Below are 22,962 nucleotides of genomic sequence, written 5' to 3' on the forward strand. Positions count from 1 at the left end.
CGCTGTTGTCCTCGTCCTCTCCCTGAGGACGACGTTCTGCATTCCGATTTATAATGACCAGCTTGGCCACATCCATAGCATATTAATTCATTTTTCCGTTCAACTTTGAATGCATTTGAATTGGTTTTCTTCACATTGTTATTATTCTGCCTTTCATGCATAATTATTTTATTTTTCACAAAGTCTACAGTCTGATCTTCTGGTTTTAATGCGTCAATAATGTCCCCCACATGGCTCATTTCACTAGCCAAGCTTCTAATCATATAATTTAACTTTTCTTTTTCACAAGGGTTGCCCCTGAATTTTTCAATTCAATTGTTAATTTTTCAAACTGATTGAAAAAGTCTGTACACTCGGTAAACTGATTAAGTTTCAAAGTCTCTAATTGATTTCTAATACAAATTTGTAGAGCAGTGGACTCTCTTAAATACATTTTATCAAATCGTTCAATTACCTTCTTCGGTGTGGGCTCATCAACAACAAATTTCAACTGCTTATTTGAAATAGAGCTGAATATATAATTCATGGCCTTTTTTCCAATTTTTTCCAGGCTGCCTCACCTGTGCCTCCAGGATTTTCTCCCTTGATCACGCTGTCGCATTCTTTCATTTCCAAATATACTTCAATTCTTCTTTTCCACATATCTTAATCTTGGCCATCAAATGTAGGAATAAAAATCTTCACGTCGTCGGTCATTTTGTCGTCACTCTCTTCGTATATCGAATTTTTCAAAAATATTACCTTCCGTGCGACTTTGACAAATTTCTTTAATAATTTTAATCTCAACTTTGCTTCTTGTATCTTATTTTCATCGGATGCTTCTGGATTTTCCAGCGCCTCTAATTTTTCTCCACTGGGCTCGCCATGTGCTTGCATCAGCCACGTTTATATGACGGTAAACGGAAATTTTCACTTTATTTTACTTTTATAACCACGCTCTGCTACTATGTTAGATTTTGTGGATCGATTCAATAAATAAATACTCTCTTTTATTTATTATTTATAAAGAACAATTTAATTAGTCAATAACTTTGACGGTAAACTCATTTAATAAAGACTACATTGTGTCATGAGAGTCGACGACGAACAAGAAGGAGCAGCAGCAGTACAGACTCTCTCATCGATTCTCGATCTCACTAATACTAATACGCGCTGTATGCGCCTTACCTCTACTGCGCATACTGGGCTCTATAGTAATACATAGTACATAGTATGCATATATATAGTATTATGAAATTACATTCTCAAAAGTATTGCTAGCTGGAGATTCATCTCGATCTCCTGTGGTCGTAAAAGAAAATCGACTGTAATTAATGAACATTCTGCTGTTCGATAGAATTGTCTTTTGCTCTGGTGGGGATGTGCGATTAGGGAAAAGGTTAGGATATTTTGATGACACTATGTTTTATCAGTGTTCTGTGCGATGGGTGGTTCTCGTTTTAGGCTTCGTCTTCCTTGATATTGCAATTAATTTCCCTGATTGCTTCGACTATTTGTTCTACGACGTCTAGCCCTTTTCTTGCGGTGAACGCTCGATCTTGTTTTGCCGGGTTCTCAGTCACAGGTATTTTTAAAGTGGTGTCTGGGTTGGATTACCATCGGTTACAAGGCACCAGTCCACAGAACTTTGTTTTCAGCCAATACATAATTGCTGCGGTATTCTGATATGAGCAGTTGAAGCCCGGGTTCAATTTTGAATGTTCATCGCACGGGATTCCGTAGTTTTTTATGTCCGATATACCTGGGCATCCGTAATCTTCTAGATTGATTATCTTGTTGAAATATTCACACAGTATGGTCTCCTTCTCCTTGCCTTTAACGTATACAGTTTCCCCGGCGTCCAGTGAGCTTACTAATTCCTCTAATTGAGCGCGAGTGTTTGATCCTGCTTCCCAGGAAAGGCTGTGAAGGTACTCTGTCAGCCAGTGATTAGTCCTTCGGATTTTCGCGGAAGTTAGTCCCGTTTGTCTCTGTAATGAGGATAAGGTGATGTACTGCGGTTCCGCAGCACCTTCTCACGGTGATTTCTTTAATCAGAAAGGCGTTATTTTTCCCTCTAAGTCCTTGTATGTCGATAACGTACATCTTTAGCCCTGTAATGTTACAACGTGTTGGCGTCAGTATTAATAATTCGGTAAGGTTATGAGTTCAGCAAATTCCTTGTGATAATGGAATTGGTTGATAATGTACCCGACAATGGGTCTTGTGAAGATTTTAGTTTATTAGTTCATCATTATCGTTATTAGGAATCTCGATTGCCAGATTGTCGATCACCAAGTGTTGCTTGACCTTGTAATTTTGATCATCAAAACATATTGAAAATATGTCGACATCTACGTCTTTGATTATTATTATGCTATTCGGGTGATTCCCGTAATCGAAATGATTGACGGTGGTGTATATATCGCTAACGATGTAGTCGGTATATACGCTATAATTAGATTCTTGGTGGCAAATCGTCGTTCCATAACAACTGACGGGTCACGCTCTTTACCCAATCTGGCATGATTCTATTGCATTTTACGACAATAATATTACCAGCTCGTTTTATTTCTGAAGTTCGCATATCTGGCTGAAATCTATCGGTGAATAGCATGACCAATTTTTCCTGGTTTACCAAGAGATTCATCTGCAAAATTGAAATGTTGATGTAGTAGTTTGAATCGTAATGCTGATGAGGATTATTAATTGTGAGCGGGTGGCTTTTGTTGGGATTTGTGCTCTGTGTCGGAATTAATTATGAGCGGGATAGTATTGTAAACGGAGAGATTAATCAGCACACACGTTGAGTTTTAGCGAGTACGGAGGAGAAGATATATTTATAGGGAGAGCCAACGGCCCAATACAAAAGTTACTAGGTCTAACCTAGTTAGTCATAACTAGTTAGATGTTCTCCATTTCAACATCCCCACTAGAACATATACTTTTACTTGAGACCCATTTGACAATTACAAAAATTTTGCTTACTACTAAACAATTGTTTTGTTAAAATGTTTGCTGTCATTTTTTCAGTGCCAACGTGATCTACTTTTATATATTTTTGAGATAACTTTTGACGGACGAAATGATGCCTAACATCTATATGTTTTGATCTAGCATGATATCCATCTGTCTGAGCTAAGTTAATTGCACTTTTATTGTCACAATAAATTGTGATTGCTTTGATTTGATTATTTGGCCAAAGTTCTTCTTCAAATTGCTTTAGCCACATCGCTTCCTGTGTTGCTGAGCTGAGTGCCATATACTCCGCTTCAGTAGTGGACAGAGCGACGGTATGTTGTCGCTTGCAATTCCAGGATATTGCAGCTCCTTGTAGTATAAACACGTACCCAGTGCAGGAGCGTCTTTCGTCGGTATCGCTAGCCCAATCAGCGTCACAATATCCAATCAAGTCTGTGTTTGCTTTAAATGAGAATTCTAATCTCATCTTTGAGGTTCCTTTCAAGTAACGTAAAATCCTTTTAACGGCAGACCAGTGAGCTTTTCCTGGATTATTGTTAAATTTGCTCACCGTGTTGATTGCATAGGATAAATCTGGCCTCGTTCCTTGAGCGACGTACAGGATGCTTCCTATTGCTTCTTGATACGGTATTCGGCTCATTTCCTCAATTTCTTCATTATTCTTCGGTGACATATCCTTTGTCAGTTTTTGATTTGGGTCAGTTGGTGTCACTGCAGGTTTGCAGTCAGCCATGTTAAACTTTGCCAGAGTTTCCTTGATATATTTTTCTTGATCCAGGTAAATTTTACCTGCTTGTCGATCACGTGTGATTCGCAGTCCAACACAATGATGTGCTTCTCCCATTTCCTTCATCTTGAAACATTTCTTCAATTTATTCTTCAAATTTTCCTTGGTGACTTGGTCATTTGTAAAAATTAACAGATCATCGACGTATACTGCCAAAAACAGCATTTTTTCGTCCAATGTTTTATGATATATACACGGGTCTACTTTGGATTGTTGTAATCCGGCTTTCTTCAATTCTGTGTCCAATTTGATGTTCCATTGCCGACTTGCTTGCTTTAAGCCGTATATGGCCTTTTTTAAGCGCCATACTTTATCCCCGGTGTAAAATTCCTTTGGCGGTACCATATAAACTTCCTCATGAAGATCCCCTTGTAAAAACGCGGTTACAGCATCCATTTGTTCCATTTCCAAATCATGTTTCGCTGCCAGAGCCATCAGATATCTTATTGAGCTATACCTGACGACAGGTGCGAAGGTTTCTTCGTAGTCTATACCCCTTTTTTGAGCACATCCTTTGATCACTAGACGGGCCTTGTGTCGTAGAACATTGCCTTTGTCATCTGTTTTGGTTTTGAACACCCATTTACTATTAATAGGTTTTCTATTCGGAGGTAAATCTGTAAGTTCCCAGGTGTCGTTTTCAATCAAAGACTGATATTCTTCTTGCATGGCCCTTTTCCAGTGTTGACCTTCATGCCCATTCAGAGCTTCTTCTACTGTCAAGGGATCAATTGCTTCATTTGCTTGTGACAGGTATAGTACGTAGTCATCCATTTTTGGTGGCTTTCGCTGTCGTTGTGGTCTCTTCAAATCCCCACCGATATCTGATCGTGTAGTTTCTATTGAGAGCAAGTTTTCTGCCGTAGGTTCGTCTGTTGTAGAGTCTTCCGTTGCAAAATCTTCTGTAGTAGAATCTTCTGTTCTAGGATCTTCCGATGCAGATGCTGATTCATAATCAAACTCAGTCCCCACTTCATCAGCTTCACTCTCTTCTTCTCTGTCCTCTTGATCTGAAGACTCAAGCATAAGTGGTAATGGAGTAGTTTGATTTTCAGTGAACGTCATTGTGCGGGTTGGTGTTGGGTTTTCTATGAAGGTGACGTTTCGACTTTTTACAAGTTTGTTAGAGTTCGGTCGAATGAATCGATAACCCTTAGTTCCCTCACAGTAACCAACAAAGATCAGCTCTTCTGACTTAGCATCCCACTTACGACGTTTTTGTTTAGGTACATGTACCATAGCCTTACAACCAAAGATTCTCAAATGTTTTAGATTAAGTTTGTTTCCTGACCATACCTCTTCCGGAGTTTTTCGTAGATCCTGTAGTCCCCTGGTTGGCGATCGATTGATGATATATGCTGCCGTTGAAACTGCTTCAGCCCAGAACTGAGTTTCCAATCCAGCGTCGAATATCATGCATCTCGCCCTCTCTACTATGGTCCGATTCTTTCTCTCTGCTACCCCATTCTGTTCCGGAGTGTAAGGGTTTGTGGTTTGGTGTTGGATTCCAGCCTTCTGCAATAAGCTAAGTAGCTCATTGTTACAATACTCTTTACCATTATCAGTTCTTAAAGTTTTTATCCTTTTTCCAGTTTGATTTTCAACAAGATTTTCAAAGTTTGCGAATGTTTGTGCTACCTGAGTCTTGCTTTTTAGGAAATATACGTAGAGCCTACGTGAAAAATCGTCGATCAACGTGAGAAAGTATTTGGCTCCAGCGAACGATTCAGTTTCCATAGGCCCACATAAATCCGAATGTACCAACTCCAATATTTGTGTCGCACGTGTTTCAGAGTCTGTAAAAGGTAGTTTGCTTTGTTTACCTTTTAAACATGTGATGCAGGTGCGGTTGTCTTTGTTGTTATTGAAATCAACTCCTGTAACAAAACCATTTTTCATTTTGTTAAGATCATTGAAGTTGATATGACCCAGCCTTCGATGCCACAGATCGTTGTCTCCGCTGACAGAAGCCATTAGACCAAGGCTTTTATGTACATCCAGCTTGTACATGTTGTCCACCAACGTTGCAGTTGCTACTAAGTCCGCTCCGTCAAGTATTCGACAGCCCCTTGCGTCGAACTCCACCTGATAGCCTTTCTGTACGATTCGACTTACAGACAATAAGTTAGTAGACAGGTTCGGTACATGTAGAACTTCTTTGATCTCTATTGTTTCAACATCTCCGTTCAGGCTTAATTGAACTTCAACATTACCTTTTTCAGTTACTTGCAGTTTAGAGTCATTTGCTACGACGATTTCCTTAATCTGCGAGTCGCCTGTGCTCTTAAACCAATCTCCTCGCATAGTCATGTGCATGGACGCACCTGAATCGACAAACCAATCCTCGGGGTTAGCTTTGCCAGTTGAAAATCCAGCGCATAGGCCAACTTGTGATTTCTTCGATTTGTTATCCACTTGTTTACCTTCTGTTTTCTTGTTTTCGACTTGCTTGTCATTCTTTTGAGGGCACTCAGTGGATTTGTGCCCATATCGATTACACCCGAAACAGCGCGATCCCTTCTTTTGAGTATTTTTTTTTTTGAAATTCTTACTGTAGAAGGCACTTTCAGTGGTCGAGTTGGTTGATTTCACATCTTGCAATAGTTTTGTTTTGATAGCATCTCCTGTGATCCTGGTGCCGGAGCTTTCTATGCCCATGATCATTGGTTTATATTCATCCGGTAGACCCGCTAATAAAAACGTGCCAATCCACTCATCACTAATCTCGAATCCAATGCCAGTCAATTTGTGAGCAGTACTGACTACTTGATTCACGTATTCTTCCACGGTTTCACAGTTTTCAAGACGACACGTTACTAGTGTCCGTAGTAATCCTACTCTTCTTGTCAGTCCAGAGTCCTCGAATGCCGCTTTCAATTTATCCCACACTTCTTTGGCTGTCGTCGCGTTTTGAATATGTACGTAGTTTACAGGTTCGATCATCAGAATGATTTTTGACTTTGCTTTCATAATTTTCTTTGCATCAGTCTCTTCACCTGTTACACATTCCCATAATTCTTCGTGTTGCAGATATGTCTGAACCGCGAACTGCCATGTGTTATAATTGTCGCGTCCCGACAACTTTTCTATCGATGCACCGAAGCTTGCTGACGCCATCTTGGACGCGTGGAAATTAGGTTATCTTAGATTATTCTCTTTCACTTTCTGCTTTCACTCTATCACAACTAATATACTCTGCACTGGGCCCATAACCTGTTGGGATTTGTGCTCTGTGTCGGAATTAATTATGAGCGGGATAGTATTGTGAACGGAGAGATTAATCAGCACACACGTTGAGTTTTAGCGAGTACGGAGGAGAAGATATATTTATAGGGAGAGCCAACGGCCCAATACAAAAGTCACTAGGTCTAACCTAGTTAGTCATAACTAGTTAGATGTTCTCCATTTCAACAGCTTTTAGCGGGGAATTGTGGTGGTTGGATATGTGTCTTCATGGAGTGGGGGAAGCGTAAGCTTAAAATTTTTCTCCTTTTTGTCGTTAAGCGTAGGGGGAATGCGTAAGCATGGAGTATGCGGTTATGCGCGGGCGTATTTATGTGTCTGGTCCACCCTTACTCCCTGTCCCGGTGTACCACCTATTCCTGAAGTATGAGCTTCTTCGATAATAGCCAATTGTTCCGTGTGAGGTGGTAAGATAATTTTGTTCGTGCAAACTAGAATTTTTACGGGGTCGGCGATGAATTTTATTCTGAATACATTAACAATGTGTTTCCAGGGGATTGTATAGATTCCCACTTTAGTTTCTGATATGAATAGTGGTGTTATTTTAAACTGTGTGATAAGAGTCTTGAGTGTTGAACCAATTGTTGAGTATAGTTGTCGTGGCTATACGAGTGGAGAAAGCAGGAAGCGGGTAAAGAAACATACAAAATATATGTGGGGACCGGGAGAGAAGGGACTAATGATCGTGAAGATCAAATTAATCGAGATGAGCAAATGATTTTATTAAATTGAACAAACAAAAAATGATTCAAAGATCACGTGGTTATAACTGCTTCGCTCGCGACCGTGTCCGAGCGCCCACTGCCTCGTTTCTGTTGTTATTATCGGGTTAATTAATATATGATTGTTGATTGAGCCGATATTTATTGATTAACATAAGAGTCTTTTTATATGATCCGAAGAACTTGCTTATAACTGTTGTACGTATACGTAAGTTGAAGGCGGGGGTGCCGACAGAGGCGCCAACCTTCTTAGTTCTAGGTTCCCTTTTTGGCGGTATTATTCGAATCTTTTATTGTACATATAATATCTTCAACACTCTCACTCAATAAAAATTCGTTACTTGCTAATTATTGTTAGTTTTTTGTTCTTGTACAAGTTGGATACTTAACTTATTTCTTAAATATATGAATCTATCACGTGGAAGTGGTTTTGTTAGTATATAAGCGTACTGGTCCAACGTCGGAACATATTCCAATTGAAATAGTCCTACCTGTACTTTTTCTCTGGCAAAATGGTACCTTATATCGATATGTTTAGTGCGCTTGTAAAATTCTGAATTTCTTAACAATTTAATTGCACTTTGGTTGTCCATGTGTAATATTGGTTTTCTTTGGCGTTCTCCCACTATCTCCTTGTACAACCTTTCTAGCCAGATCAGTTCCTTTATTGCCTGAGCTGCCACTATATACTCCGCTTCCGTTGTGGAGAATGCTACTACTCTCTGTCTTTGTGAATTCCAAGCAATTGTGCTAGAGTCTAACATAAAGGTATAGCCAGTTGTTGACCTTCTAGTTTGTACATCGCCTGCGTAATCCGCATCACTATAACCTATCAGTCTTAAATTTGTACCTTTCTCAAATATTAATCCATAACTAATAGTTCCCTTGAGATATTTCAATATTCGTTTAACTGCATTCCAATGAATTTTATCTGGATTCTGTAAATGTTGACTCACGGTACCGAGGGCAAACGCTATGTCTGGGCGGGTGCCCATCGCTAAGTACATGAGGCTCCCGACTGCTTCTCTGTATAACGCTTGATCAACGGATTGGTGGTCCTCTCTATGAGCCGAAACACATAGTTCCTGGTGCTTGTCTACTGGTATTGCCACTGGGTTGACGTTGCCCATGTTGAACCTCTCAATCACCTTCTTTGCATATCCAGCCTGATGCAAGTTTATGGACCCGTCCCCTTTTACGTCTATCTGTAAGCCTAAAAACAAACTTAATATGCTCATTGTTACCTCGAATTCTCTTCTTAACCCTTTTAGTGCCGGGCGAAATGGAGGTGCCTATGCGAGAAAAACCGGCCGAATTTCACAATTTTACAAGGGTTCGGGAAAATGCTTATAAAAACCAAACGAGAAACGATATTTACATGATTCAAAAAGCTGCGTATTATAGATGAAATACAGAACGAAACAATGACACTAGTTTTTTTGTACTCATTTGAGAATTATAGAAAAAACAAAGGTATATATGTTTATAAATGAAGTAAAAGTTGAGTTCTCTCGTACAAAACGTGTTTGCACATACAAACAGCCATCTTTTCACCACAATTTTGTATGGGTCAATTATAATGAAGCATATACTTTGTATTTCCAATATATTTTGTAACAAGATAAACAATATTACATAACAAAAATAAAACATAACTTGAAGGTACACGGTAGGCGCCAGGCGGATTATCTCTTTCGAAATATGTAATTGTTATCGGTAATATAACATTGCTGAAACAAAATTATGTTGTCATAAATATTTATATATATATTGCAAATGTGTAAAATTTTGTTATTGCAACTCACACAAATAATTTATTTAGCATTCGTGGCTACTAATGCACACTCCATGCAATCCTTTGTTGCACTTATTGCAAACTGTGCGTGATTTTCTCTTTGGGCCACCATCCTTTCTGCTGCACACCACGCAAACCCTTTCCAGTTTTTCAGGCAGTTTCCGTACACCTATGCGGGGCACATTTGTTGAAGTTTCCGCTAATGGTGTGTCGTGTGCTATCCTCTTTAGTGCCAACCATTCAGTGGTTATCGACTGGATAACATCAGTAATGAATTCCAGTCTTGTTTTGGTTTTGCCGTCTGTATTGTGCCGATATAATATGTAGGCATTCAACACCATTCGGGAGAAAATGGAGAAAACTACTTTTTTCCAATATTTGATGGCTCTTCTTTCATCTGAGTATGAATATAGCATCATGTCTGACGTGTCTACGCCTCCCATGTGTTTGTTATATTCAGCTACGATTGCTGGTTTTTCGACCTGTATTTGTGCATTCCTTTTCCTGATTGTAGTCGTTTTGTTCTGAGCCTTCTCAAATGTGGACATCAGTAAAACATTTTTCTTCTGCGACTTTTTTTCCCGGTACGCTAATAGTAAGACTTCATTATTTCGGGCGTACTTAGATGCGCCCTCTTGCAATTTAGTCTTCATAAATGATGGAATATATTTCCTGTTGCTGCGGATTGTGCCAGTCAGATATGTCCCTTTTTCAAACAGTGCTCTTGCTAAGGGAATGCTTGTAAAAAAGTTGTCTGCTACCACGTGATAGCCTTTCATAAAATAATTGCCCATATTCAATAATTTATGAATCACGACGTGGCCAAGACCATTCTTCTTTATTTCTTCTTTATCGGTTTGATCCCTAGCTCCTCTATAGCAGAAGAACGATAAGCAGTAATGGGTAACTGCATCAGTCAACATCCAAAACTTGATACCCCACCTGTGATGCTTTTTATTTGGCAGATATTGAATCAACGACGTTCTACACTTCGAGCCGACTAATGATTCGTCAATACTCAGATGTTGGTTAGGCGAATAATGAAATTTGAACTTATTGTTTGCATGGATAACGACTGGTTGAAATTTCGCTGTAGGGTCATATTCTGGATTATCACGTGCTGGTAATTTTTCATTGTCTACTACGTGGAAAAACCTACAAACTAATTGAAATCTGTTGCGACTGAACATTTGGCCAAACCATGGGATTTGTCTGTGGTTTGTTGACCAATAACTGAAAAGTGTCGGTCTACGTGTTATACCCATTTCCAAGAGCACAGCAATAAAAGCCCTTACTTCTGAAACTGTGGTTGCCTTCTACTCTGTTGTTCTGGATCCTGAGGGAACATTGATTCTATTGAGGAACTGCCTGGCATATCGATTCGTCTCATTTCTCAATAAGCTCAAAAATTCTTCCGTAAAAAAAAGATCAAAATACGCTCTCGGCATGGAATTTCTTGCTGGCATATGTTTAGGCCCAGCAATCTCCATAAATTGTGGGCGAGGATTATATTCGCTGTCGTTGGCCACGGTAACTTCACGGAAATCTCTCAGCTCTTCCTCGGTATCGTTTCCCTCTAATTCTGATTCGCTATCATCGCTCGCTTCACTATCACTGTAGATCTTACGTGGATGCCGACTTCTTGGTGCCACGATTTCTTCCTCGTCACTATGTGCTAGATTCAACTGGTCAATCATTCGGACTATTTCCGCGTCATCCATGACGGGTTTTTTTATAAAACGGTTGATGGTAAAATTTTCCTCAAAAGCAACAATGTTTGACACAAGCGAAAAACAACGGTAATAACACAAAACACGCTTTCAAACTGTAAATGGGACGAAATATACTGTTCACATCAACGATCGTGGAGAAACTAACTGATCCTACGTTTCGCTGCGGGAATGCGATGTTATTTTGTTATACAAAACACTGTCGACAAGTACCGATAAGGGTCCAAATCCACAGCGATTTACGCCGCAGATCGAATATCACCTGAGTGGCGACCATCGGTGTTTATGTTAGACTTCGGTACCTCCAAGCGATAGAAAAAGGTCTTCGTCCACAAAGAGTTAAAACGAAAAACTATTTTTCTTAATTCTCTCATAGTGAAATTAGATCATTTATAACGTATTACAAATTTATTTTGAGATAGAGTTCTCCCGCAATGCGAATAGTAAAGCGCTACGAGGCGCGGGCCGATATATCGGCTCTGGCACTTCTCGCGAGTGTAGCAGGAGCCGATATATCGGCTCCCGGCACTCAAAGGGTTAAGGATATCAACAGTCTGTCGACGGATTCGGGGTTAGGTGCTGCTATCAGTCCGTCATCGATATATATGGCAAGTATTAGGGTCTCGTCTCGTTCACTCGTGAATACACACGGGTCAGACTCGCTCGGTTTCAGGTTATGTTTCTTCAAGAAGCTTGTGAATCTTTCATGCCAACATCTCGATGACTGTTTCAACCCATAGAGACTTCGTTCTAGCTTGCAAACTCGCCCCGTCTCGTCTTTGTAGCCTTGAGGTTGTGTTGTTGGGTTTTTCACAGATACAAATAGATTGCACTTCGGATATACGAGAAAGAGACAGATTTATTTAGAGAACATAAAGATGCGTTTTGATTACAAAAAGGATGATATAGGGGGAAAAAGAAAGGCGCAGGACCAAGGGAAAGCAAGGAGGTGCTAGAGGAGCTGAGAGAGGCGCTGAGATCGCGCGCGGTAAAAACAAATTATCTCCAACACTCCCGCTTTTGTTTTACAGTTTGAGCGTTAGATCTTCTTGGCTTCTTTGCCGGAGATGATCCTTCGTCTGGATCCCGAGGGCTTCTCGGTGGTATTCGTACAGCTGCCGCGGCAGCGGTTTCGTGAAGATGTCGGCGTGTTGTACCTTCGAGGCAGTATACTCCAAAGCGAAGTCTTTTTCGGCGAATCGCTCTCGGACGTAGTGAAATCGTACGTCGACATGCTTGACCCTTTTGTGGAACACTGGGTTTTTAATGAGGCTTATCGCACTTTGGCTGTCGAGGAGCAGCTTCGTCGGAACGTCCTCCACGTTCAGAAGCTCCTTGACAAGCCTCTTCATCCAGACTATCTCCTTCGCCGCCTGACAGGCAGCCATGTATTCGGCGTCGGTGGTCGAGGTTGATACGGCCTGCTGTCTCTGCGTGTTCCAGGATACGATTCCCGAAGCAAAGATCAGAGCATATCCGGTAGTCGAACGTCGAGTCTGGAGATCTCCCGCGTAGTCAGAGTCGCTGTATGCAAGCAGCTCTTTCGTTTGGTTGCGCTTGAAGTGAAGTCCGTGATTTATCATGCCTTTGAGGTATTTTAGGATTCTTTTGACGGCCTTCCAGTGCACCGTTGACGGATTCTCCAGGAATCTGCTCGCCCGATTCACTGTGAATGTTATATCGGGCCTCGTGGCAATCGACAGGTACATGAGACTCCCGACTGCCTCGCGATACGGCGCCGTGGTCGTGTCGTGCGTGTCTCCCGCTGACACGAGCGAGGACAATTCTAGGTTTGGATCGGCCGGGATGCTCACCGGATTAGCCTCTTCTACTCGGAATCGTTCCAGGACTCGTCTTGCGTACGTCTCCTGGTGTAGAAAGATGGATCCATCGGTCTCTCGTTCGATGTGAATCCCCAGGAAAAGATTTGCCTCGTTGTGCGTGATTTCGAACTCCGTCTCGAGCTCGGCGAGAAGCTTGTCGATTAGAGATCGCTCCTTCGCGACGATCAATCCATCGTCGATGTATATTGCCAGAATCAGCGTTTCCTTTTTATTCTGGCTTACGAACACGCACGCGTCGGCGTCCGTGGCTTTCAAGTTGAACTTCTTCAGAAAGTTGGTGAACCGGCGGTTCCAACACCTGGACGCTGCTTCAGTCCGTACAGGCTTCGTTTCAACTTGCAGATTTTCCCCGTCGCGTCGTCGTACCCCTCCGGCTGCCGCATGTAGACGGTCTCGTCGATATCTCCGTATAGAAAAGCGGTTTTAACGTCGAATTGTTTTATCTGCATGCTCTCGAACGCGGCGACGGCGAGGATGGCGCGAATTGAGTCGAAACGAACGACTGGGCTGTGCGTCTCGTGATAGTCGATGCCCTCGATCTGTCGAAATCCTCGGGGCCACCAGTCTCGCCTTGTGTCGCTTGACGTTCACGTTTGTGTCTCGCTTCATTTTGTACGTCCACTTGCAGTCGATTATCCTTGCGTTAGCCGGCGCGTTGACGAGTTCCCAGACGCGGTTCTTCGTGAGAGACTCGAACTCCTCATCCATCGCTCGCTTCCACTGCTTGGACCGGTCACTTTGTACAGCTTCTCGGTACGAGAGGGGCTCCTGGCTCTCTGCTAAGAACAGAAGATTCATGATATCGCGATATCGTTCAGGAAGTCTCAGAGCTCCTCTGTCTCGGAGTCCGTATGCTTCGATCGCCGGACGAGCTTCCTCGTTGTTACCCGCGGCTTCTTCCGCGGCTGCTTCGGGCTCTTCGACGACGGCCGGTGCGTCCTGCGCTAGCTCTTCTTCGACTTCTCGCTGCCGAGCTCCCGCCGGCTCTTCTACGTTCTCTTCCGGCTCGATCTCGGTGTCCGAATCTTCGTGCTCGCTCAGAGTTCGTTCCTCTCCGAGCCAAACCTCCTCGTCGTCGCGTTCGCTCGCGGCGACGGTTTGCTCGAATCTTCCCGAGAAAACGACGTCTCTCACCGTCTCGACCTTTCCCTTGTCCGGGAACCATACGCGGTATCCTTTCGTTTTTCAAAGTTTTTCGTTTTTCTTTCGGGATGTGGGCGAAAACCTCCTCGCCGAAAATGTGCAAATCTTTTAGGTCCGCGTTTCGCTGAAACCAGAGCTCCGATGACGTGATTCTCTTGATGCTGCTCGTTCCCGTTCGGTTGAAGGTTTCACACGCCGTGTTGATCGCTTCGGCCCAAAACTCGGCTTTAAATCCACCGACGAGCACCAACGTGCGGCCCGCCTCTTTCAGCGTGCGGTTATCCCTCTCGGCTGACCCGTTTTGCTCTGGCGTGTATGCTACCGTGCGCTGGTGTCTCACGCCGAGTCTGTTGGTGAGCCGCTTCATTTCGCTGTTGATGAACTCGAGTCCATTATCGGTACGAAGCACTCGTACTCCGTTCGGAAATTGTTTCTCGCTCTTCTTGAGGAAATTTTCCACGCATTCCGTTGTCTCGGCTTTGCTCTCGATGAAGTACAGGGTGCGGAAGTGCGAGTAGTCATCCTTCAATAGCAGATAGTATCGCGAGCTACCGAGCGATCTCGTCGGCATAGGCCCGCAGAGATCCGCGTGTACGAGCTCGCCGATTTCCTTCGTTCTCGAGTCGCTCACCGGAAAGGGAAGACGGTGCATTTTTCCGACGCTGCATGCCTCGCAGAATGGATTTTTCTTCTCGTTTATCGGTATCTGGAACTTTTGGAGAATTTGTCTCACGTGTCTGAAGTTTTGGTGCGCCAGCTTTTCGTGCCAGTTCTTCAGTGTGTCCGTCGCGGTCGCAAACGCTTGCGGCGGGTCGCGTCTCCATCTCGACGACTTCGGCTCGGCGATATCGAACTGCATTACGTACATTTTTCCTTGTCGAACTCCGGTTGCGATGGTGCGACCGTTTTTCGTCAGCTCGCAGGCGGCGTTCGTCGACTGCATCTCGAGACCTTTATCTAAGGCTGCTCCGACTGAAAACAGATTATATTTCAGCTTGGGCACGTACAGCACTTCGACAAGGTGGTTTTCATTCCAATCTTTGCCGTCGAACATACTAACGTTGATGCTGCCTTTGCCGTGTGCTTCGATGCACCCTCCGTCGCCTATGCGAACTGGCGTGGGCGAGTCGAAGGCTTCGTAGGTCGTGTACCAATCCTTTCGGTTGGACATATGATCGCTAGCTCCAGAGTCAAGGAACCAGCCTGCGTCTCGCACTGGTTGTTGAATTTCAGAAGAAAAAGCTTCGCTTACCAGACTTTCGCCGTGCAGTTTCTTTCCCGAGGAGGTGTCGCGACTCGCTGATCCTTCGTGGCCGTCGCCTCCCTTTCGCTGACGGCAATCTCTCGCAAAATGCCCAGCCTCGCCGCACACGAAACACTTACCGTTCGTCGAGGGTCCTTTCGACGCTCCGCCTCGACCGCCTCGACCTCCTCGACCTCCTCGACCGCCTCTTCCTCGCCTCGGATTTCCTCGCTGCGCGTCAGTCGAGAGTGCGTTTCCATTCTTGTTTTCTTGCGACGAGTGCCTCGATTCCTCCGTCGTGAGGCGCGCTTTTAAATTTTCGAGGGTTCGTTCTCCCGCTGCCGCAGACTCCCACGCACTGACGAAGTGTCGATAGCTGGCGGGCAAAGTCATGAGGACTTTAGTTATAACCATGGAGTCTGATATTACCTCGCCCATGAGTTTCAGCCTGTGTGCGATGTCCTCGAGTTTGGCGATGTGTGTCGCTACGTCGTCGGATGATTTCTTCGTCGCGTTCTACCAACTTTGCTGCAGCATGTGTACGCTCGCTTCCGATTTCTGCTCGTAGATCGACGTGAGTTTGAGCCACATTTCCGCAGCCGACGTGCAGTTCATTATGTGAAGCGTTGGCTGCTCTCCGATGGTCGTTACGATTATATTCTGTGCCGCTGCGTCCGATTTCTCCCATTTCTCCACGCTTTTCGCTCGCGCAGTCCGTTCGGCCTCGCTTGTGCATGCTGCAAGAATTCCCGGTTTTTCATCCGTACCCAACGTGACGTTCAACGCTTCTTGCGCGTCGAGAAGGACTCTGATGTTGAATTTCCAGATGCCCCAGTTCTCGATGTTCTTTAGCTTCGTGATTCTCGATAATTCGCTCTCCATTGTCGCTGTTATATTTTCCACTGTTGCACGAGGCGGGGAGATAACCTCAATGTTCGCGTTTTTTTTTTTGTTTTGAGAATCGTGCTCTTCACGCTTGTCACTAAACTGTTTTCACTAACCTCTTTCTCGTACTATTTGCCTGGGCCCATAACCTGTTGGGTTTTTCACAGATACAAATAGATTGCACTTCGGATATACGAGAAAGAGACAGATTTATTTAGAGAACATAAAGATGCGTTTTGATTACAAAAAGGATGATATAGGGGGAAAAAGAAAGGCGCAGGACCAAGGGAAAGCAAGGGGGTGCTAGAGGAGCTGAGAAAGGCGCTGAGATCGCGCGCGGTAAAAACAAATTATCTCCAACGTGTGTCATGTAGATGCTTTCTTGTAACTTTCCGTTTATAAATGCTGTCTTGATGTCGAACTGTTGTAGCTTCAATCCTTCTGACGCAGCCAGCGCCAGTATCATTCGTATCGAGTCGAATTTGACAACCGGGCTGAACGTCTCGTTATAGTCAACTCCATATTTTTGGGAATATCCCTTGGCCACCAGTCTGGCTTTGTATCTTACTATTTCTCCATTCGGTGATCTTTTTATCTTGTAGACCCAGCGATTTTCTATCGCCTTTTGTCGGTTCGGAGGTTGTGTTAGCGACCACGTTACGTTCCTCGCAAGCGAGGTTATTTCTTCGTCCATGGCTTGTTTCCACTTCGTTGCGTCCTTACTCGTGATTGCTTCTTCAAAGCTTCTAGGCTCTTGGCTTTCCGCCATAAGGTTGCTATCCTCGTCCTTGACATAGTCATCGTATCTACTGGGTTTCCTTATTTGTGTTCTGTCTCTTAATGAATGAGGTCGTAACTGGTCTCGTTGTTGTTGTAAGGGTCTTTCCATTGGTACTTCAAAGACCTTGTCTTCTGAGTTGTCCTCGTCATCTTTTTCTTCTTCTTGTTCTTGTTCTTGTTCTTCTTCTTCTTCTTCTTCTTGTTCCTCTTCTTCCTCTTATTCTTGTTCCTCTTCTTCCACTTCTTCTTGTTCCTCTTCTTCCTCTGATGATTGCTGGAGGTAAGTTATTTCGTGATTTTGGTCGGAAGGATCCATTGGTAGTTTTTCTTTCACGTCTTCTTTGAATTTTACATCTCTGCTGTATTCGACCTTGTTTTCTGAGGCGAACCAGATTTTGTATCCTTTGACGTTTTCACCATAACCAACAAAAAGTCCTTTTCTTGCTTTATGGTCAAGTTTCTTCCTTTTTTGTTTGGGCACATGTGCGTATGCTTCCACTCCAAAAGCGATCAATTTTTCGAGCTTCGGTTTCTTGCCGAACCAAAGTTCATACGGTGCTTTGCCACGAATTTTGCTATTTCCTGTGCGATTCAGTATGAAGACTGCCGTGTCAGCTGCTTCCGCCCACAGAATTTTCGGTAATTCTCTGGCATGCAGCATCACCCTTGTTGATTCCATGATACTCCTGTTTTCCATTTCAGCACTACCGTTTTGCTCCGGAGTGTAAACTACGGTTCTTTGATGACGGATCCCATGTCTTCTTGTGATTTCTTCCATCTGCTGATTAATGAACTCTAGACCGTTATCTGTGCGGATGGCTTTAATTTTCCTATTAATGTCATTTTCCGCTAGCTTGATGAAGTCTTTAAAGCGTTTCTCGACGTCGCTCTTTTGTTCAATGAAATAAACTGACCTGTAGCGAGAATAATCGTCCTTAAAGAGCAAGAGGTAACGTGATCCTTGGATTGACGATACCTGCATAGGGCCACATAAGTCAGTGTGAACCAGTTCTCCGGGAGCTGACGTCTTCATTTCTGTGCGGTTTGTCTTCGGGAAAGGAAGTCTGTGTGATTTGCTATATACGCACCCTTCACAGAAGAAATTCTTCTCCGCTTTGACCTCTATTCCTTGCTTCTTTAGGTAGTTCTTGACGTGGGTTACGTTTTGATGAGCCAATCTTTCATGCCAGGTGTGAATGTTGCTTTGCTCGGCCATGCAAGCTGCACACGGCTCTGCTCGTTTGTTTTCCTTCGATGGTCTTTGCAGCTTGAATTGCATTTGGCATAATTTATTCTTGCGTACTCCCATTGCTTCAACAATTCCCCTGCGTATGAAGCGGCATCCCTTGGAATCTGCAACTAACTGCATATCTTTATCGAGCGCTTCTCCAGTAGAGAAAAGGTTGTACTTTAATTTTGGTACATGAAGCACTTCGGCGAGATGCTTCACCTTCCAGACATTATTAACATAAGCAAGTACGTTTATATTACCTTTGCCAACAGCATAAATTCTCTCACCATTACCTATCTTGATCGGTATAGGTTCTTGTAGTGTTTCATAACCGACAGACCAATCCTTTTGGTTAGACATGTGCTCCGTCGCCCCCGAGTCGAGATACCATCCTTCTTCTTTTTGGAGATCATCTTCGCATAGGGCTGCGATCTCCATTACCAAAGCTTCTCCTTTTGTTTAGTTTTTCTTATAATCTGCCCTGTATCTTGGGCAGTCGGTTTTCCAGTGACCAGGCTTTTTACATATGTAACAGTTACCCGGCTTGTTCTTTTGCGACGATTGCTCGCCACTCTTTTTCTTCTTGTCATTCTTTTTCCATTACTTGAACGCTGCTAGTGCTTCATTTTCTTCTTCCGATCCTTTCTTTCTTGTTTCTTCTGCTAGCAGCCTCTCCGTGAGGATGCCCAGCGTTCGCTGTTCCTGACTCGTCGATTCCCAGGCCGTAATGAAATGACTGTAACTTGACGGGAGGGTGATGAGAATTTTGGTTATTACCATTGAATCGGAAATATTCTCACCTGGAGTCCGGATCTTATGGGCTAGATCCTCTATTTTAGCAATGTGGGTCGCCATGCTGTCTGCGGACTCTTTCGTCACCTTGTACCATTTTTGCTGAAGAAGATGTATCCCGATGTCTGACTTCTGCTCGTACACATGGTGTAGTTTTGTCCAGATTTCTTTGGCAGTGTCACAATTTATTATATGCAGCAGCTGACTGTCCTCCACAGCTGTAGCTATTATCTTCTTTGCGATATTGTCCTTCTTAGTCCACGTGGCCAATGCCTGTATCTGTGCGGCGGTGGCCTGTGCATCTGCCGCACAGACTGGTGGCTTTTCTTCAATACCGTTGACCACATTTAAACTACCTTGTGCTCTGTATTACTGAAGTTTGGAATTTCCAACACGACCAATTTTCTGAGCCCTTTAGCTTAGTTATTCTTGTTGTTTCTCCTTCTGTTATGTTTAGGTTCTTTATAAATAAATGAACAAGACTATGTAAATAAAAGTAAGATTTATTAATAATAAATGATAGGATAATGTTGATGCGTCAATAAGCTACAAGGGCTGAAGCCATTCTTCCCCAGTCAGTGTGTGTGCGCCCTCTAAGGCTCATACTGTACGTGTTGTACTAACCATTCAACATACATACAACACCATTCAACATACATACAACACCATTCAACATACATACAACATCCTTCCTCTTTTAAAATAGACAAGATTGATAATTATTATGTTTGGTAATCGTTTAAGTACGCTGGTCTTTTTACCGTGCGTCCTGATCTAGTTTGGCTTAATTTATCATTACTTTGGTTTTGATTATTGATCAATGAACTCTCTTGCACGCTTAAACTATTATTATTTTGTTGAGACAGATTCAAAGAATGCTCATTACACCCGTTTTCACTATTTACTTCTATACTATCATAGTTATTATTATCTTCATTGAATTTACCGCCATGAATAAGCATTCTTCGATTCCTTCTCATCATTTCTCCATTCTTTTTTTTAATCATGTATGATCTTTCTCCATCTGAAGGTCCTAAAACTATCGCACTTTCGTTAGGTGTCTTTTTGTTTTCATCTCTTATTTTAACAATTTCACCCTCTTTTAATCGATTTAAACTTTTAGAACCTTTGTCATAATACAATTTTTGTTTAGCTTGTTTCGCAATTAATTTTTTATGTCTTTTTTCATTAACTTTGTCAATTATTTTTCTTTTTTCTCCTTCTGGTATAAAATTACGTACTTTTCTGTTATACAATAGTTCCGCAGGTGTTTGGCCTTCATTATTTATTGGAGTATTTCTCATTTGCATTAACGCTATACAAGGATCTCTACCGTCTTCTTTGACTTTTTTTAATATTCTTTTTACAGTTTGAATGTCTTTCTGCTAGCCCATTAGCCTGATGGTGTTGTGGACTAGTTACTTTATGGTTAATACCCCAACTCTTACATAATTCTTTACATTTCAGTGCTGTAAATTGAATACCTGAGTCCGAATACATATCTTCAGGTATTCCATGACGTGCGAATATTACTTTTAACATATTAATTGTCGTTTCCGCATACATATCTTTTAACATCTCAATTTCTACAAACTTACTGTACATATCAACCACTAGTAAATATCGTTTGTCATCTAAATGAAAAATATCAACAGCCACTGATTGCCATGGAAGCTTTGGTACAGTTTTGTTTATCATTGGCTCTTTTGCATTATTATTTTGATATCTCTTACATACGCCGCAATTTTGTATTAAGTCTTCTATTTGTTTAGACATCATTAGCCAAAATAATGTTTTTCTCGCTAGCATTTTACATTTCTCTATACCTAAGTGTGCATAATGTATTTTTTCTAACATTTCACTCTGCATTTTTGATGGAATTACAATTTTGTTAGTCTTATAAACAATTCCATTATACACACTTAATTCATCTCTATATGTGAAAAACGATTTTGCTTTTTCGCTTACTTCATTTTTGTTATTTGGCCAACCTTTTTTTTATGCATTTAATTACTTCAATTAACTCAACATCACTCTTTGTTTTCTCTTTTATTTCTGTTAACTTCATATCTGTTATATTATAACTACTATTTATCATAACTACGTGAGCTTCTATATCAATTTGACTTGATTCTTCACTTTCATCTAAATATGACCTACTCAAGTGATCAGCCACTAACAACTCTTTACCAGCCTTATAAACTAATTTAAAATCATATGGCTGTAGACTTAACATAATACGTTGTAAACGCGCTGGACATTTGTTTAGCGGTTTATTAATAATAGATACTAACGGTTTATGATCCGTTTCTACTGTAAATTGTTGAGCACACAAATATTGATGAAATTTTATACAGCCATGCCATATTGCTAGAGCTTCTTTCTCTATTTGACTATAGTTCTGCTCAGTTTCTGTGAGTGCTCGTGAACCGTACGCTACTGGTTTATTCTTTTGTAAAAGTACTGCGCCTAAGCCTTGTTTTGAAGCATCTACACTTAGTGTTATTGGCTCATTTACATCAAAATATGCTAAAACTGGTGGTTCACAAAGTTTTTTCTTTAAGGTTTCAAAAGCAATTTGTTGTGTTTTACCCCATACAAACGGTATTTCTTTTTTTGTTAACATTCTAAGGCTTGCTGTTATATCTGATACATTAGGTATAAATTTTGAAACATAATTAATCATACCTAAAACTCTCATTAACTCTTTTTTATCACAAGGCTCTTTCATTTCAACAATAGCTCTTACTTTCTCAGTGTCTACTCTAACACCTTCTTCAGATAATATATGTCCTAAATATTCAACTTGCTTTTGCTTAAATTGACATTTTCTTAAGTTAAATTTAACACCGCGTTCTTGAGCTCTCTCACATACTTTTTCTAAAATTTTATCATGTTCTTCCTCTGTTTCTGCTCTTATTATAATATCAACACCATCTATACCTTTAAATATTTCAGAAAATACTTTATAAAATACTTCCGGAGCCGAACATAATCCAAACGGTAATCTATTATACATATATCAGGGCTTCCACTACCTGGTGGACCTCAAATTAGTTGCAATAGTGGCATGAAATCAGGAGAAAAGTGGCACAGGATTAGGAAAAAAGTGGCCTTAAATGCCTAACAGAATCACATCTTTTCACTGGTTATAGATCATAATCTCAATAACGTGTGAAAAATATGCAAGAATTTTCGATAATTTTATGAAATTTATTTATTTTTCATCACAGTGTGTATCAAATATATCTACATTGCACATTTAGTTTCCAACGTAACATAACACGAAATCATATTACTTTTACTTAATATACTTAAAAATAACATTACTCATCACATTTATTAATTGGACGTGAACATTGATAAAGAAATATAAAATAGTACGTTAGAATATTTTATAATGACGAAAGTATTAGGTACTATTCGTACTTGACCAGAAAAACATTTTTTTAATATATTTAATCCTAGTCTTCTAATTCTATTATTACCATATAGTTAGTCTTCGTTTAACCGAACTTGAGCATATGCTGTGATCAGTCGATTTAAATATCTTTGGTTATTTTTTGTTTCTTGGCAAATAAATCTGATAGCAGTCCACTCTTTCTTTTTTTACTTGCTTAGCCAATCGGGATGCAACATTTTCTTGAGTTCTCTCTTGTTCTCGTAATTTTTCGGCACCCTCAATCAAACCTTGTGCCAATTGGGCTGCTTGTAAATCCTGGTTTTTAAGCGCTACTTGTAATCGTTTATTTGCTGCTGATAACAGAGCGTCAGCGCTTTGTTTCTTCATGTCTTGCTCTTTCTGT

The 22,962-nt window shown here is 41.6% G+C and overlaps 1 protein-coding gene across 1 annotated transcript; it reads right to left on the reverse strand.

Annotated features, from left to right (window-relative positions):
* Positions 1 to 1,439: 1,439 nt before the first annotated feature.
* Positions 1,440 to 6,865, reverse strand: LOC124187843 (retrovirus-related Pol polyprotein from transposon TNT 1-94). The gene is made up of 5 exons (XM_046580032.1): positions 3,077 to 6,865; positions 2,539 to 2,629; positions 2,020 to 2,093; positions 1,742 to 1,970; positions 1,440 to 1,582 (listed from the first exon to the last, which is right to left on the reverse strand). Exons 1-5 carry the CDS (start codon positions 6,863 to 6,865, stop codon positions 1,440 to 1,442), a joined length of 4,326 nt encoding a protein of 1,441 aa, XP_046435988.1.
* Between the last annotated feature and the right edge of the window lie 16,097 nt (positions 6,866 to 22,962).

Source organism: Neodiprion fabricii, chromosome 1, assembly GCF_021155785.1.
Source record: "Neodiprion fabricii isolate iyNeoFabr1 chromosome 1, iyNeoFabr1.1, whole genome shotgun sequence".
Taxonomy (NCBI): domain Eukaryota; kingdom Metazoa; phylum Arthropoda; class Insecta; order Hymenoptera; family Diprionidae; genus Neodiprion; species Neodiprion fabricii.

Coding starts and splice junctions, on each gene's coding strand:
- LOC124187843 (XM_046580032.1), bottom strand. CDS start 6,865: ATGGCGTCAGCAAGCTTCGGTGCATCGATAGAAAAGTTGTCGGGACGC. Junction 2,094..2,538: donor TTCAGAAATAAAACGAGCTG/GTAATATTATTG, acceptor GTAACATTACAG/GGCTAAAGATGTACGTTATC. Junction 1,583..1,741: donor AGAAGATTACGGATGCCCAG/GTATATCGGACA, acceptor AATCCAACCCAG/ACACCACTTTAAAAATACCT.